Source organism: Ascidiella aspersa, chromosome 7 (assembly GCF_963924565.1).
Source record: "Ascidiella aspersa chromosome 7, kaAscAspe10.2, whole genome shotgun sequence".
NCBI classification, from domain to species: Eukaryota; Metazoa; Chordata; class Ascidiacea; order Phlebobranchia; family Ascidiidae; genus Ascidiella; species Ascidiella aspersa.
Window position 1 is genome coordinate 6,747,355 of NC_139453.1, and position 13,230 is coordinate 6,760,584.

Sequence of the window (13,230 nt, forward strand, 5' to 3'; positions counted from 1 at the left end):
CAATCCAACATTTCCCGCTAAGCTTGAAACATTAACGATACTTGCTCCAGCTGCATCCTTGTTTTTACCAAGCTCAAGTCTCTGAAGAAACTCCCTTGTATAAGTGAAGGCGCCAAACAGATTGATGCCTATGACATGATTAAAAGAAGCCAGGGTTGTGTCGACGATCGGCGATAAAGGTAGGACACCTGCATTGTTTACTAGAACATTGCATTTCTGACCGAATCGGTTGCTAATAGCACTAAAAGCCTCACGCGCGGAACTCTCTTTAGATACGTCGGATTGAATCATCGCCACGTTGCCTTTAAATGTTTCACTGAGTTTTTTGAAGGCAGAATTTAGATTTTCTTGATTCCGACCCACCATCATTACTTTGGAACCTTCGGCCAGAAAGCGTTCGCAAATAGCTTCCCCGATGCCCCCTGCGGCTCCAGTGACAATAGCCACTTTACCTTTTAACCTACCAACTTGCGCCATTATAAAACCACCAAACAAAACCGCAATAACTGCAACAGTTGAAAGCTTGATGTGCTTCTAAGCCTGTTATCTTATGCACTTTCCCAGCCAAGCCAACAATACCTATATGATGCATTGAGTGTCGTGTTTGAAAACATGAAGTTAATGATTGGCAGAACCTGAAAAACAGCAGCCAAAGCGAGCAGTGTTTGCTAAGATCCGTAGCTGTAGTGAGTGAATGCGTTTATAAGGCATAAACCTATGTATTTTTGTGTTATTGTTATTCTAACTCAGGGGTCACCAAACTACAACCTACGGGCCAGATCCTGTCGGACATATCAATTAATCTGACCCGCTGCGCACCTCTGGAACTTTAAACTGTATGACAATTTAGCAAAGCTCACTACGATGATTGTTGCATATAGTTACTTGTATTTCTTTCGTTCAACCCTAGTTAGGTTGAAGTGTGACAAAACTTTTATTTCTGTCCCGCGTTGGTAAATCCCAATAGATATCCGCCCCGCCATGATCAGGTCGTGTAGGTATCCGACCCTTTAAGGCAGGGGTTCTTAACCAGGGGTACGTGTACCCCTTGGTGGTACGAAGCACCAAAGCAGGGGGTACGACATGCAGTGTGAAATTATGCGCTATTTAGGCATATTTGTATTTAGGCAGGTACGAAAAGCAACATAAAAAAACAATATTAAATTGACTGATTTTTTGTGTGTGGTAAATATTGTTGCTTACAAGACTGTATTTAATGCATGCATTCAACACGGAAGTTAGAAATACATTGAGTTTAATACCTATCATTACAATTTAATTTACTTCCGTCGGTCATTGTAGACAGGGGTACGAGAAAATTTCATGAAAGCTAAAGGGGTAGACCGCCAAAAAGGTTAAGAAACACTGCTTTAAGGTTTTACACAGTAGGCCTATGCCTTGCGAAGGATGTGGATAAACATAACTAGGTTCAATCTGACATAGACAACGCGATATGCACTACCGGGACCTTTGCAAACTTTCAGAGATGATATCACAATTAGGGTCAAACATGTATTTGTAGGAAATCGCTGATTCCAAAGAGCACTTGCAAAAACAAAGCGTGAAAAAATCGTTATATGTTTAAAAATAGTACAAAGATATTCTAAATTGGAGGTCATAGGGCACATAAATAAGATTCGACCCATTGCTCGAAATGATGGCATTATTCCTATAATTTTGGAAAATACACCAAAGAGCCACTGCTCCATAGCCGTATGAACATTAAACTTGCACAAAAGTCTTGTACAGAAAAGTGAGCGAGGTATTAATTACGTTATTGAATCAATGCAATGGTCATGTTGCAATTACGTTATTGAATCAATGCAATGGTCATGTTGCAATTACGTTATTGAATCAATGCAATGGTCATGTTGCAATTACATTATTGAATCAATGCAATGGTCATGTTGCAATTACGTTATTGAATCAATGCAATGGTCATGTTGCAATTACGTTATTGAATCAATGCAATGGTCATGTTGCAATTACGTTATTGAATCAATGCAATGGTCATGTTGCAATTACGTTATTGAATCAATGCAATGGTCATGTTGCAATTACGTTATTGAATCAATGCAATGGTCATGTTGCAATTACGTTATTGAATCAATGCAATGGTCATGTTGCAATTACGTTATTGAATCAATGCAATGGTCATGTTGCAATTACGTTATTGAATCAATGCAATGGTCATGTTGCAATTACGTTATTGAATCAATGCAATGGTCATGTTGCAATTACGTTATTGAATCAAGCGATTAGGCAACAATTCATATAATGTAGGTTAAATAGAGTAGTTTTGTTAGGCGATGCCCTGTGGCAGTTAGAGCCACATGGCAAATTACATGCAGCACTGAAGTCATGGTAAAGTAAGGAGTTACATGAAGGCTGTATGTCATTAGAGGTTATAGTTTAACAGGCTGTTTTCTTCGGCAACCTACTATAACCCCTGGGACAGGGTATACCCCACAAGATAAGACCTGGGTGAAACTACGCATAAGAAAAGGGGAATAGTTTCTCGCCTTTGCAAGTGTTCGAAAATTCAACTGTTCGAAATTGGTAACATGTTGTTGGTTTACCTATGGAACGTCTAATATAGTTGTATTTTATGGCGATACGGGCACCCTTTATTTACACAAAAAGGACAGCTACCGGTGCGGTACAAAAAGAAGTCACGCAAAAATATATATGACTAAAACAAAGAAATCTGTAAAGGTATAATGTTTACAGTATCCTCAGCCAAATATGTCACTTTTAAGGCTTAGTTAGATTATACACCATATACACCACTAATCGAATCAGTCGATCAATGCAGGCTATAGAAAAACAACTAACCCGTGGTGAGGTTCGCTCATACGACCTCGGCCATAGCAGAAACGTATATCTACCACAACGTATATCCACATTGACGAAATAAACTTGGTATCGGACGAGTACGAACACTACCACTTGGGATCGAGTACCTAACCGTATTCGAAAACATCAGTTAAACCTATACTAGGCATAATAAGTAATGTATTTTTTTCTCGTTGACAAAAGAGCGAAACGCTTAATTAAGCTAAGCTTTCTTTCCATAGCCCAGGCTTATTATTCTGCTTTTAGCAGTTGCCTGGCCGTGACACTTTGAGTTGACCGGATAAATAGGCGCTTCGTTAGGTTCTGTAAAGCGCGAGACACATAAACAAGCCAATCAGCAGCAAAGCGTACCGGGCTGAAACCTGATAACCATCACTGCCTGCTGGCAATGGCGAAACAGGCTGGTCAGTTGTCGGATATGTTGCTACTGGTTGTGATGTCGGGATGGTAGTTTCTTGTGCTGTTGTTGAAGGTGATCGTGTTTGTGTCGGTGTTTGTTCGACTGTAGATGTGGACTGTGTAGTTGATGTCTGTCCCGAGCAATTTTGAATGCTGTCCTTTGGAAATTTCGTCAGGCTACAGTTTGTCACAACGGGCGTGTTGCAGCCGTTTGCGTTGCAGCAACAAGTCCAACTGAAAAAACAAAAAGGGAATTTTAAAACGCAAGTAGGACAAAAATAAGACAGAGCTGTAATAAGCCCGAACGGCAGGTCATATTATGGCTGTAACTATCGATGTAATCTAAAAACATGATTTAAAACAGAATCTTTCCAATGTTTAATATAATTAATCAGCTACAATTGGCAGCACAAGCTATCATGCAGCACGCAGCCATTACCCCTCCCACAAAAATATAGTTTTTGCCAATCTACCTATATATACATATGCCAAACAATTCGAATGTTAACTGTTAGGGAAATATAAATACAACATTGGAAACGACCGTTTTCAAATTACAATTTTTGCCAAAGTAAACTGGTTTAACGATTATATTTTACGCGCCTATAGAAAGCCATTTTTTGCACATTTAGTGTCTGGTGTATACTTTCCTTTTTTCGGGTTTGTGCTAAAGATGCCATGCATGTCTCCCTCTAAATTAAACATTGGCTAATTGGAACTAAATAAACATACTTTTTCGCCCCCAACGTGATCCTTTTACCAACATATCCTTGCATAAATTAGGACCAAATTTCAGTTGCCTATTTGCGCAAGAGTTCGAGCATGAACTCAACCTTTTATGCTTGTCAATCCTCGTGCCCCCCGTCTCAATCCTCGTGCCCCCCTGCTTTTAAAATTCCCAGTATTGTGTTTAACGTATTTTCACTTGTTTTACTTCTGGGCAAAAGGAAATTGCAAAATCGTTTCACCTGGCATTACACATTAGTTGCTTGCCCAACAGCATTTGCCGGATACTTAATAATTAGGCTAAGGGTATCAGCAAGTAATTGGCCGACCGAAAATGGCTAGCATAAAGCAGCACAGTAATTGTTTCGCCACAGCAATAGGTCTTTAACCAAACTTGCCACTCGCGTGACAAAAATTAGGCGTAACTTTCCGCAATAAAACGAACAAAATAGTTGCAATATTCTACTTTAAACATCCCTACTGACGAGTAAAGGCAGGTGTCCGAAAAATGTGTTACAAAACGTTTACAGTCATAATAAAACAATCTTGTAAATAGTGACACTTTGTACCTATAGATAGAAAGGTAGACCCGTAGCCCCCAATGACCGCTCCGTGGCCCCCCAGGGGGGCCGAGGGCTACGGTTGAGAAACCCTGGGCTACACAAACAAAAATCCTAGATCCGCCCCTGTAGATTATTAAGTTTTTTAAATCGCATGACATAAAACACGCTCTAAACCACATTTGCTACTGACCTGTCACAGGAAGGCGAACATCTGTAACTAAAACTCCGCAATCCATCGGTGGTAGTTTCTATTAAAACACCTTGATTCACACAGGGATTTAAAGGTTCTCAAATCTGTTGACTGGTTTAGTTTTAACTACATTGTGATAGGTTAAACCAGGGGTTCTTAAACTGGGGTCCATGGACCCCTTGGGGGTCCGTGAACTAGTTTTAGGGGGTCCATGAAGGTCTAATTGAAATATTAGCATTTATTTAAGAAGTAATCAATTTATTAAAAAAATCAATTTAATTAAAAATAAAAAGGTTTTGCACTGAATGTATTTAGACTCCATTTCACTTTTACATTTTTGGACCAAAATCAGCAAATTTATGAAGTCTATTTGTACTGTGACGTCAATTTATGACGTCATTTTTTAATTTTTGTTTTGCCTACAGTGGTCCACGCGAGATAAAAAAAATTTTAGGGGTTCGCGGTAAAAAAAGTTTAAGAAACCCTGGGTTAAACCTTCTTTATAATGTGCAAGGGGCAGTCGACTATTGGAATTTGCTTTGTACATTGACAACGAGTATAGTTCGGTGCAGCTTTGAGAATTTATTTTAATAAAGTTATATAGTTTTACAATTCTTCTGTAACTGAAAAATAGTGGGTATATGTGTGTGCTTGAAGTTGTCTTGTAGGTTGTATTATGTTCCGTTACTGAATAAAAGAATTATAAGTATTCTTATTTCATTACAAGTGTTTTTTTGTATAAGAAGGTTGAACCATTACTCAACTCCAAAAACAATGATTAAAGCAAGCCACCCAAACGTACTTTAAAATTATTAAAGCTTATGTGCACAACTCAGTTCAATAAAACATTACTATTTTAATAATACAGTAGAGCCAAATGTTTTTACAGATCTCAATTTTGTTATTATGCCGCACCATTTCATAATTGAATATTATGCAATGTAGCTACAAATGTCTCGTTTAAAACGTGTTCAGAATCAGTTTTTGGTTAATTATGTTTACACCCACCTTGCGTTACGCAATTTCCATCACAAGGTTTCAACTCTAATGTGCAGGTTGTTTTGATGAAGTTAGAGTTTCCGCTGGGATCGTTGTACATCGCAACTTCTCCTTCATAGCAGTCTTTCAACGAGACCGCTTCAACCACGAATGCAAGAACGCAGAAAAGTTTCATGGAATTAGACATATTGGCAATCGCAATAAGATAGTAAACGTTTCGGCTATAGGTTGGCTATAATTTTGTTTCAATAATCATTTTTTAGTGTTGTAATAACCAATCAGGTACATGAGTAAAACTTTCGACTGAATTAAACGTGTTCATTTAGTTTAGCACAGGGGTTCTTAAACTTTTTTTACCGCGGACCCCTAAAATTTTCTTTCATTTCCCGTGGACCACTGTAGGCAAAAAAAATTAAAAAATGACCTCATAAATTGACGTCACAGTACAAATAGACTTCATAAATTTGCTGATTTTGGTCCAAAATTGTGAAAGTGAAATGGAGTCTAAATACATTCAGTGGAAAACCATTTTATTTTTAATTAAATTGATTTCATTAATAAATTGATTACTCCTTAAATAAACACGTATATTTTAATTAGACCTTCATGGACCCCCTAAAGAATGTTCTCGGACCCCCAAGGGGTCAATGGACACCAGTTTAAGAACCCCTGGTTTAGCATATTGAGTATTATGCAGTGATGAAAGTAAGTCGGAACGGTAAGGAACGGCATTCGGTTAGAACATTTTTTGAAAATGAATTATTTTTCTACCAGGACATATCACTTATACACCAGGCCACGCCACCAAAACGTTTTAATGCATTCAAACTTAGGTCTTTTAAAATTACAGTTATGACGTCGTCTAAGAAAATTTTATTAATCTATCATCACCCTGAAACTATATAACATTTAAGAATAGTTTTCCAAGTTTTTTAAACCATTTTAGAGTAAAAAGAACATGTATTGGTCATCAGACAAACATAATGAGTTAATTAAGTAAAAAATAATTCAAAAACACACAGGCTCTGACTATACCGACTTCTCATTTTGTCAACAAGGGGTTCTTCAATTGTTCAAACTACCAGGGTCTTAATATAGTAAAAAGTATTATTGCAATGCTTAACATGAAAATTGGGTTTATTTCAGTTGTGCGGGTTACTTTGTTTGAGTCATTTGGCTCTAAACACTTTTAAACAATTTTAAACTAAGGTATATCTGCCAGAACGGAAACACTAACAATGCAACAGTCAGGGACCACGTCTAATACTCATTTTACTACATTTAGGTAAGAGCAATCATTCGTACTCAACATTTGTTTCGCCATCAACAACGTGATGTTGCCAACATAAAGTAAAACAATTAGTTGTGGTATGTCAAAACACCTACCATCTTTCCTCGGTGAAGTATCGAGGGGACATTAAAGGGGTTTACCCAGCCAGCCAGACAATACCTGCTAAAAAATGTCACCAAAGGCAGTCACAAAGCATATTGTCATGGCGTAAACAATATGTAATTTGAGCACAAATTGTTCTGGCATACAAAGCGCAATCATAATTCTAAGAGTAAAATAATAGGTTGGGCTAACACCGTTTCATTTTTTATGACGGAGTAACTTTTTATCCAATTATAGGGAAGTAACATAAAATAAATCGATTTCGTAGCAATTTGCCCCAAAATTCTTTGGTATGGTGGGATTCTTGGTTATAATAAAAAAACTGTTATGTTTGTTCAATATTTGCACATTTGCCTTTTTGGGACTGAATTTTTTCAATTTTGGAACTCATTTTGTAAGACCAAACGATTTTTCTGAAATTAACGCGAAACGCGAAATCTTGAAACACACCAAAACCATATGTGAACCCAAAAAAAGTGGTCAAACGCGTAACTAAGTACCCCTACTTTAAATTGTAAACTACTATTGGTGGAAAACTAAACAAAAATATCCCACGCCATCACTTGAGTGAATTGTTTCATAGTGAAAACGTTTAGTGGTCAAACCAGGAATTTTGGGCAAATGAATACTTTTTATTTTTGTTTTAACGCCTAAACCTTTCTTCTGAATGCTTACACAAGTATTGCCTTGAAAAACATACCGTCGTTTCTTTTATATTGATGATAAAATGTGATATTCCGATTATATTAGCGAACATGATGTGCACGAAAATGCGACACGCCTTCTACACCAACATAGCGCCAATCTATTTTAAGCGGTAGTAAGTCAAAGATAAATTGTCCGCAAGGTGGTGCTAGTGATTAACAAAGACCATTGTAATAAACAGAATCTTATATATACATATATATGTATAATAAAAATTTGTGGGTCAGTATCCAACGAGTTCGCGTTTTAGGGAGACAGACAGGACAACGTATAGCTCATATTGCTCCGTCTTAAGTTTGTCGCCGGGCAAGTGGGAATAAGCTATAAGCAAGTATTTTGTGGTATTGTGTGTTGACCATCTTTTTTAATACATCAAAATAGCATTTTTGATGATGAAGTCGCCTACAACAGTTACCGTACCATCGACACATCTCGTCTTTCTAAAGTTTTTTTAACGCCTATTACTTGCAATTGTTAACAAAACTGATAAAATATTGATGAGATGTTTGATAATTGTTTTGACACAATTTCAATAAAATAAGTCGCAACTTGACAGAGCAAAATAAGATAAAAGTGGTTGCTTAACGGAATGAACATATTAACAATGGCAACTTATTTGGTTTAATAAAGTAAAATAGATTGTTTGTGTACGCATGAACGGTGGCAATGTTAGCACATAGGAAAAACTGACAGTGAATGTTTCCGACAAGAAAATCACTTTACCAAGGTACCAAAAGCAGTTCTGTTTACCGACAACTTTAAAAAACAAAAAACAGAAGTTAAAAAAACTAAGGTTATGACGAACAACACAACGCTTAACGTAGGCAGATTCCCGAAAACAAAAAAAAAACAAAAAACTTCTGCATGTGTTAACAACTTAAAGGCGAAGGGTAAGATGCCAAAGGCTTCACAAGACAACAAGACATCGCGCCTTTTTTTGCGAGAATGTGTAAACAACTTAAAATAATCAAACAGAAGTTTATAAATGAAACGGTACGATGAAACAACAACCCAACGCTTAACATAACTGTAAAAAATGAAAAACAAAAACATCTATAGGTAAGGTGGAAGGCAAAGGCTGACAAAACAACAAACATCGCGGCCCTTGCTTTTTTGAGATTGTGTATGGTCACGTGACGTTAACTTGATATTTGGATCACGTGTTGTCCTTGTTGACTCGCGTCGCCGGGTTTTCCCTGTTTTCGCGCAAAGCAGAATCGACGTAATTCAAAGCGAAGCCCGCTACACAATATTTATCCGGTTGCCATAGGCGTAAGCTAACACGGCCACCTCTACTGTGTCCTCGTGCCCCAACCTTAAAAACACTTGCCACAGTTCTGCCCCAACTGCGGCTGTAAGTTTAAACTAAGGTTGTCCAGTATTTGATATTTTAATCTGATAGCGATAGCAGATAGTTAAGACCAAAAGAATCGCGATCCAATGCGATACCAGCGACGTCGTTACAATGCCCAAACAAATACAAATAAAATATCGGCTCCGATCCGGTATTATTGGATATACCTACTTTAGACCTGGGAATTTATTTTATTTTTTTCCTGAGCAAGATGCCCATTCAAACAACTTAAAAATAATATTCTTATACAGGTTTATAGGTCTATACGTTTAAAATGCGAAAAGTAAACCTGTTTAACTTGGCTTAAATTAAAGCAAAATGAGATCTTTAGACGCAGTGGGATAGTTAACAAACACATAGTAAGCTACCTAAAAGGGTGTATAGAGAATCCAAAACCGTGTTGGGGTTTGTCATACTGACTAACTTTGATTTGACCGTACGAGGAAACATCAAATCTATTTTGTTCGTTTCTAAGCGACTGATATTCAAAATAGCCAGGTAGGCCTTTTTTCATTTCAGTCATTAGCGCGGAAATGTATTTCACAGTGTGACCAAATACATGGTATTGGTAGACCCTGTTTTTTTTACATTTGAGTAACCCCAAATGTACCTTGGCCCATCCCTTGGTTCGCCAAAGTTACATTGTAACCATTGTTGTACATACCAAGTGCTGGATTCGGCATTTTACACGATAGATAAGATGACCCGTTTATGAGTTTTAGTTTCATTGAAACTGTATATGAAGTGAGAGTACATCTTTTTTTAAAGGGTGCCTTCCTTTATACTTTAAAGTCTTACCTATAAGTTGCCGTCTCTCGGCCTACGACAGGGCAAACCATCCCTTGCCTTTGAAAATTTGCAAGGGTATAACACAGGAACGCATGGCGGGAATCTATTTAGGAAATCCCGCAGGCGAACATTACAGCAAGCAGCACAAGGGATAAGCAGGCCTTCAAACTAAGACCGCCTGAAGTGGTTGTCGCATTTGAGCTTACAGAAGACACGTTCGTTACAGACGGTTTGGGCGTTACGGTTGCTGATGTTGACGATGTTATTGTTGTGGATGGTTCTGTTGCTGTAGTGGTGGTGCTAGTTGTTGTTGTTGTTATTGTTGTTGTTGTTGTTGTTGTAGTTGTTGCTGATGTTGTTGTCGGATCGCTGCAACTTCTGATTGATTCAAACCAGTCCTGACCACAGTCGCCTACATCCACTGCTGGAAGGTTGCAAAGCGCAGTGTTGCACGAACATATTACTTGCCTGCAAGCAAAACAATTGCATAATCGAGACAGTACGGCCGCAAAGGCACCTGATTACTATCATTAGTAAATATATCATAGCCCATACAGAATATATCATAGCCCATACACAAATGCAGAATTTTAAAAATGAATGAAGATATATTTGAAACGGTCAAAATGCTATACATACACTTCTGTATATGATTTGATATTCCTACAACGCCTATCAACCTCCAAGCACCATATACCACCATATATATATTAAATACCAGTGGCTTTTTACAAAAAAACTACGTCAGTGTTTTGATAAGGTTAAAGTTATAAACAAATGGTACTTGATTTAACTGTGACATTCAATCTCCGTTAAAAACTGCGTTGTTGTTTATCTCTACTTTGTTTTAATTTACTAAACTTACGAAACGTAATTTTTTACTAAACTTACGAAACGTGAGTTGTAGGAGCAGAAACACAGTAGTAGTAGAATCTAATTTGAGTTGGGTCGGTTATTTCTAAAAAAAGTAGTAGTTGCATTTAATTCGTTTATATAAAGTTAAAAAAAATATTATAATTTTTGCCTATATGTTGCAAAGCGTTTAACTTCTTTGCTTAAGTGTTAAAAAATCACTAAAAGAAATCACCTCTGTGTATTGTGTCAAACCCATTCAGAAAACCCGGTAATTTACCCAGACAATAATAAACTTGCCAAGGGGGCAGGGCTGCGGAGTCGGTTAAAATAAACCCGAGTCCGACTCCGGCCAAAAAAATAAACCCGAGTCCGAGTCCCGACTCCCGAGTCCGACTCCGGCCAAATGTCGAACTATATTTTTTTTTTTTTTTTTTTTTTTTATGTTTTATTTAATTGGATAACAGGCTAGCAACAGGACACTCAAACTTTTTCGCGCGAATCGATAATGTTTTTGCAATATTGCTGCTGTTGTTGTGTGTTATCACATCTTTTGAAACACGATAACGCAAAATTTTATTTTTGCGCTTTTTTTATTTTTTTTTATTTTTTTTTTATTTATTAATTTATTTTTTTTTTATTTGCGCTGACATCGCAGCATTACATCTCGTGCACGAGCAGTTTATTATGTGTCCAATGCTAAAATCCTTCTGAATTTACAGTTTAGCGCCAATTAAACCCATTTTTTTTTCGCGTTTTCGCGACCGATGACAAACTTCACTATTTTTAGTTGTCTCAGTGATATTTAATTAAAAATGCCGAAGTGCTTTACGTAGAGAGGGGGGACGCAAGGCATGGGAAAATTACCAAGGGGGACACGGCTGAAAAAAATAAAAAATAAAATAAAAAGCAAAATATAAGCTATACATTATAAAGCTAAATAGGAAAACTCTGTTTACTGATGAGCTACGCCAGAAGTATCCGCGTTTCAGAAAAGGACGTGTTAATTTCGAAGCTGAATGCAATACTTAGATATAGTACGTTTTTCTCAAACGTAACAATTCTACTTTCGTTTTACCTGCAGGCAAGAAAATGTCCTCTTTTAAGGTGCTGAAAATATGGTAGCCCTACTCTACAGCCTGTATTTCTTACTCAACTAAATTAAGGTGGATTTTTTTGCAATCCACTCATATTGGTGTCATAATTAATCCACCCGCATTACATGGTTGAAAAATATTTCACATTTGCTATTACACTTTTACAACTTACATTTTGCCGCCTTAACTGTTTTAAAATTTGATACTGCGCATGCGCACCTCGGACTCGGGACTCGGGTAGGTTTACGCGGTCTTACTCGAGTCCCGAGTCCGACTCCGGCAAAACAAACCGACTCCGTCGAGTCCAGAGTCCGACTCCGACTCCGCAGCCCTGTAAGGGGGTCATTAAACTTTTGGATTTCGCGAACCAGATAAACAATTTTGCATTCACCTTATTTACAAAATTATTATAAAACTATAACAAAATATAAAAGTAATATTTACCTAATTTTATACAGAGCTAGGTGCTTTATGAAATGGTCGTTTACTTTAAAATGTAGCTTAAATTTGCGTGTATTTGGGTGATCCTTGCAATAAAAGACTGCAGATTTCAGAAAATGCTTACCCCAGCTTTCACAACTATTGTCCGGTGAACATGTGGTCGTTGAAAGCTCGCACGTATTCCTGTAGTACCTCGTCACACCAGTTGTTTGATTTGTAACAGGTTGAACGGCTATCGTACCATTGTAACACTCCAGCGTCAGAGTACATTGGATGTAGAACCCCATTACAACAAAAGGAACAACGAAATATTTCATAATTAAGTCGCTACGAGCCTAATCTTGTTAAATAAATATATCTCCTGAAAAAAAAAACATTTGCAATGAAAATCCGAGTAGTCCAGATTCAAGTAAATCTAACGTCCAATTACCTTTTGTAACTCAGGCTCCTATACAAATAGATTGATCAACGAAGTCACATAGATTTCTTAGCCATAATTAGTCGTATAGTAGCTTTAAATGAAAGTTATGACCATTGTCAAAATAGTATTTTCTGCCTGTTAATAGACTTAAAAGCTTCCTGGTCAACAAAACTGGCAAAACAATTGCTGGTAACTACATCGCATTAAAGTGTTGTCTAAATTTGAGTCATAACTCAACTTAAAGTGCACCTAAAAATCACTGTTTGCAAGTAATTATAACTCAATTATGTTATATTGTTTAAGCAAATTAGATAAAACTTGTCTACGAAAATACTAATGTTGGAAACGGGCCATTTTTTTAATGGCTGATCACAATTAGGCAATAAACGGGCGAAATTGTTACACTTACAGTATTTTCGATACAAAACAGCATCATAGTAATTTC

The 13,230-nt window shown here is 37.2% G+C and overlaps 1 protein-coding gene across 1 annotated transcript; it reads right to left on the reverse strand.

The window, feature by feature from the left end:
* Positions 1 to 1,524: 1,524 nt before the first annotated feature.
* On the reverse strand, positions 1,525 to 10,840 carry LOC146137464 (uncharacterized). Its single transcript, XM_083393540.1, has 3 exons — positions 5,743 to 10,840; positions 4,735 to 4,792; positions 1,525 to 3,489 (listed from the first exon to the last, which is right to left on the reverse strand). Exons 1-3 carry the CDS (start codon positions 5,918 to 5,920, stop codon positions 3,153 to 3,155), a joined length of 573 nt encoding a protein of 190 aa, XP_083249666.1. The 5' UTR covers positions 5,921 to 10,840; the 3' UTR covers positions 1,525 to 3,152.
* Positions 10,841 to 13,230: the final 2,390 nt, after the last annotated feature.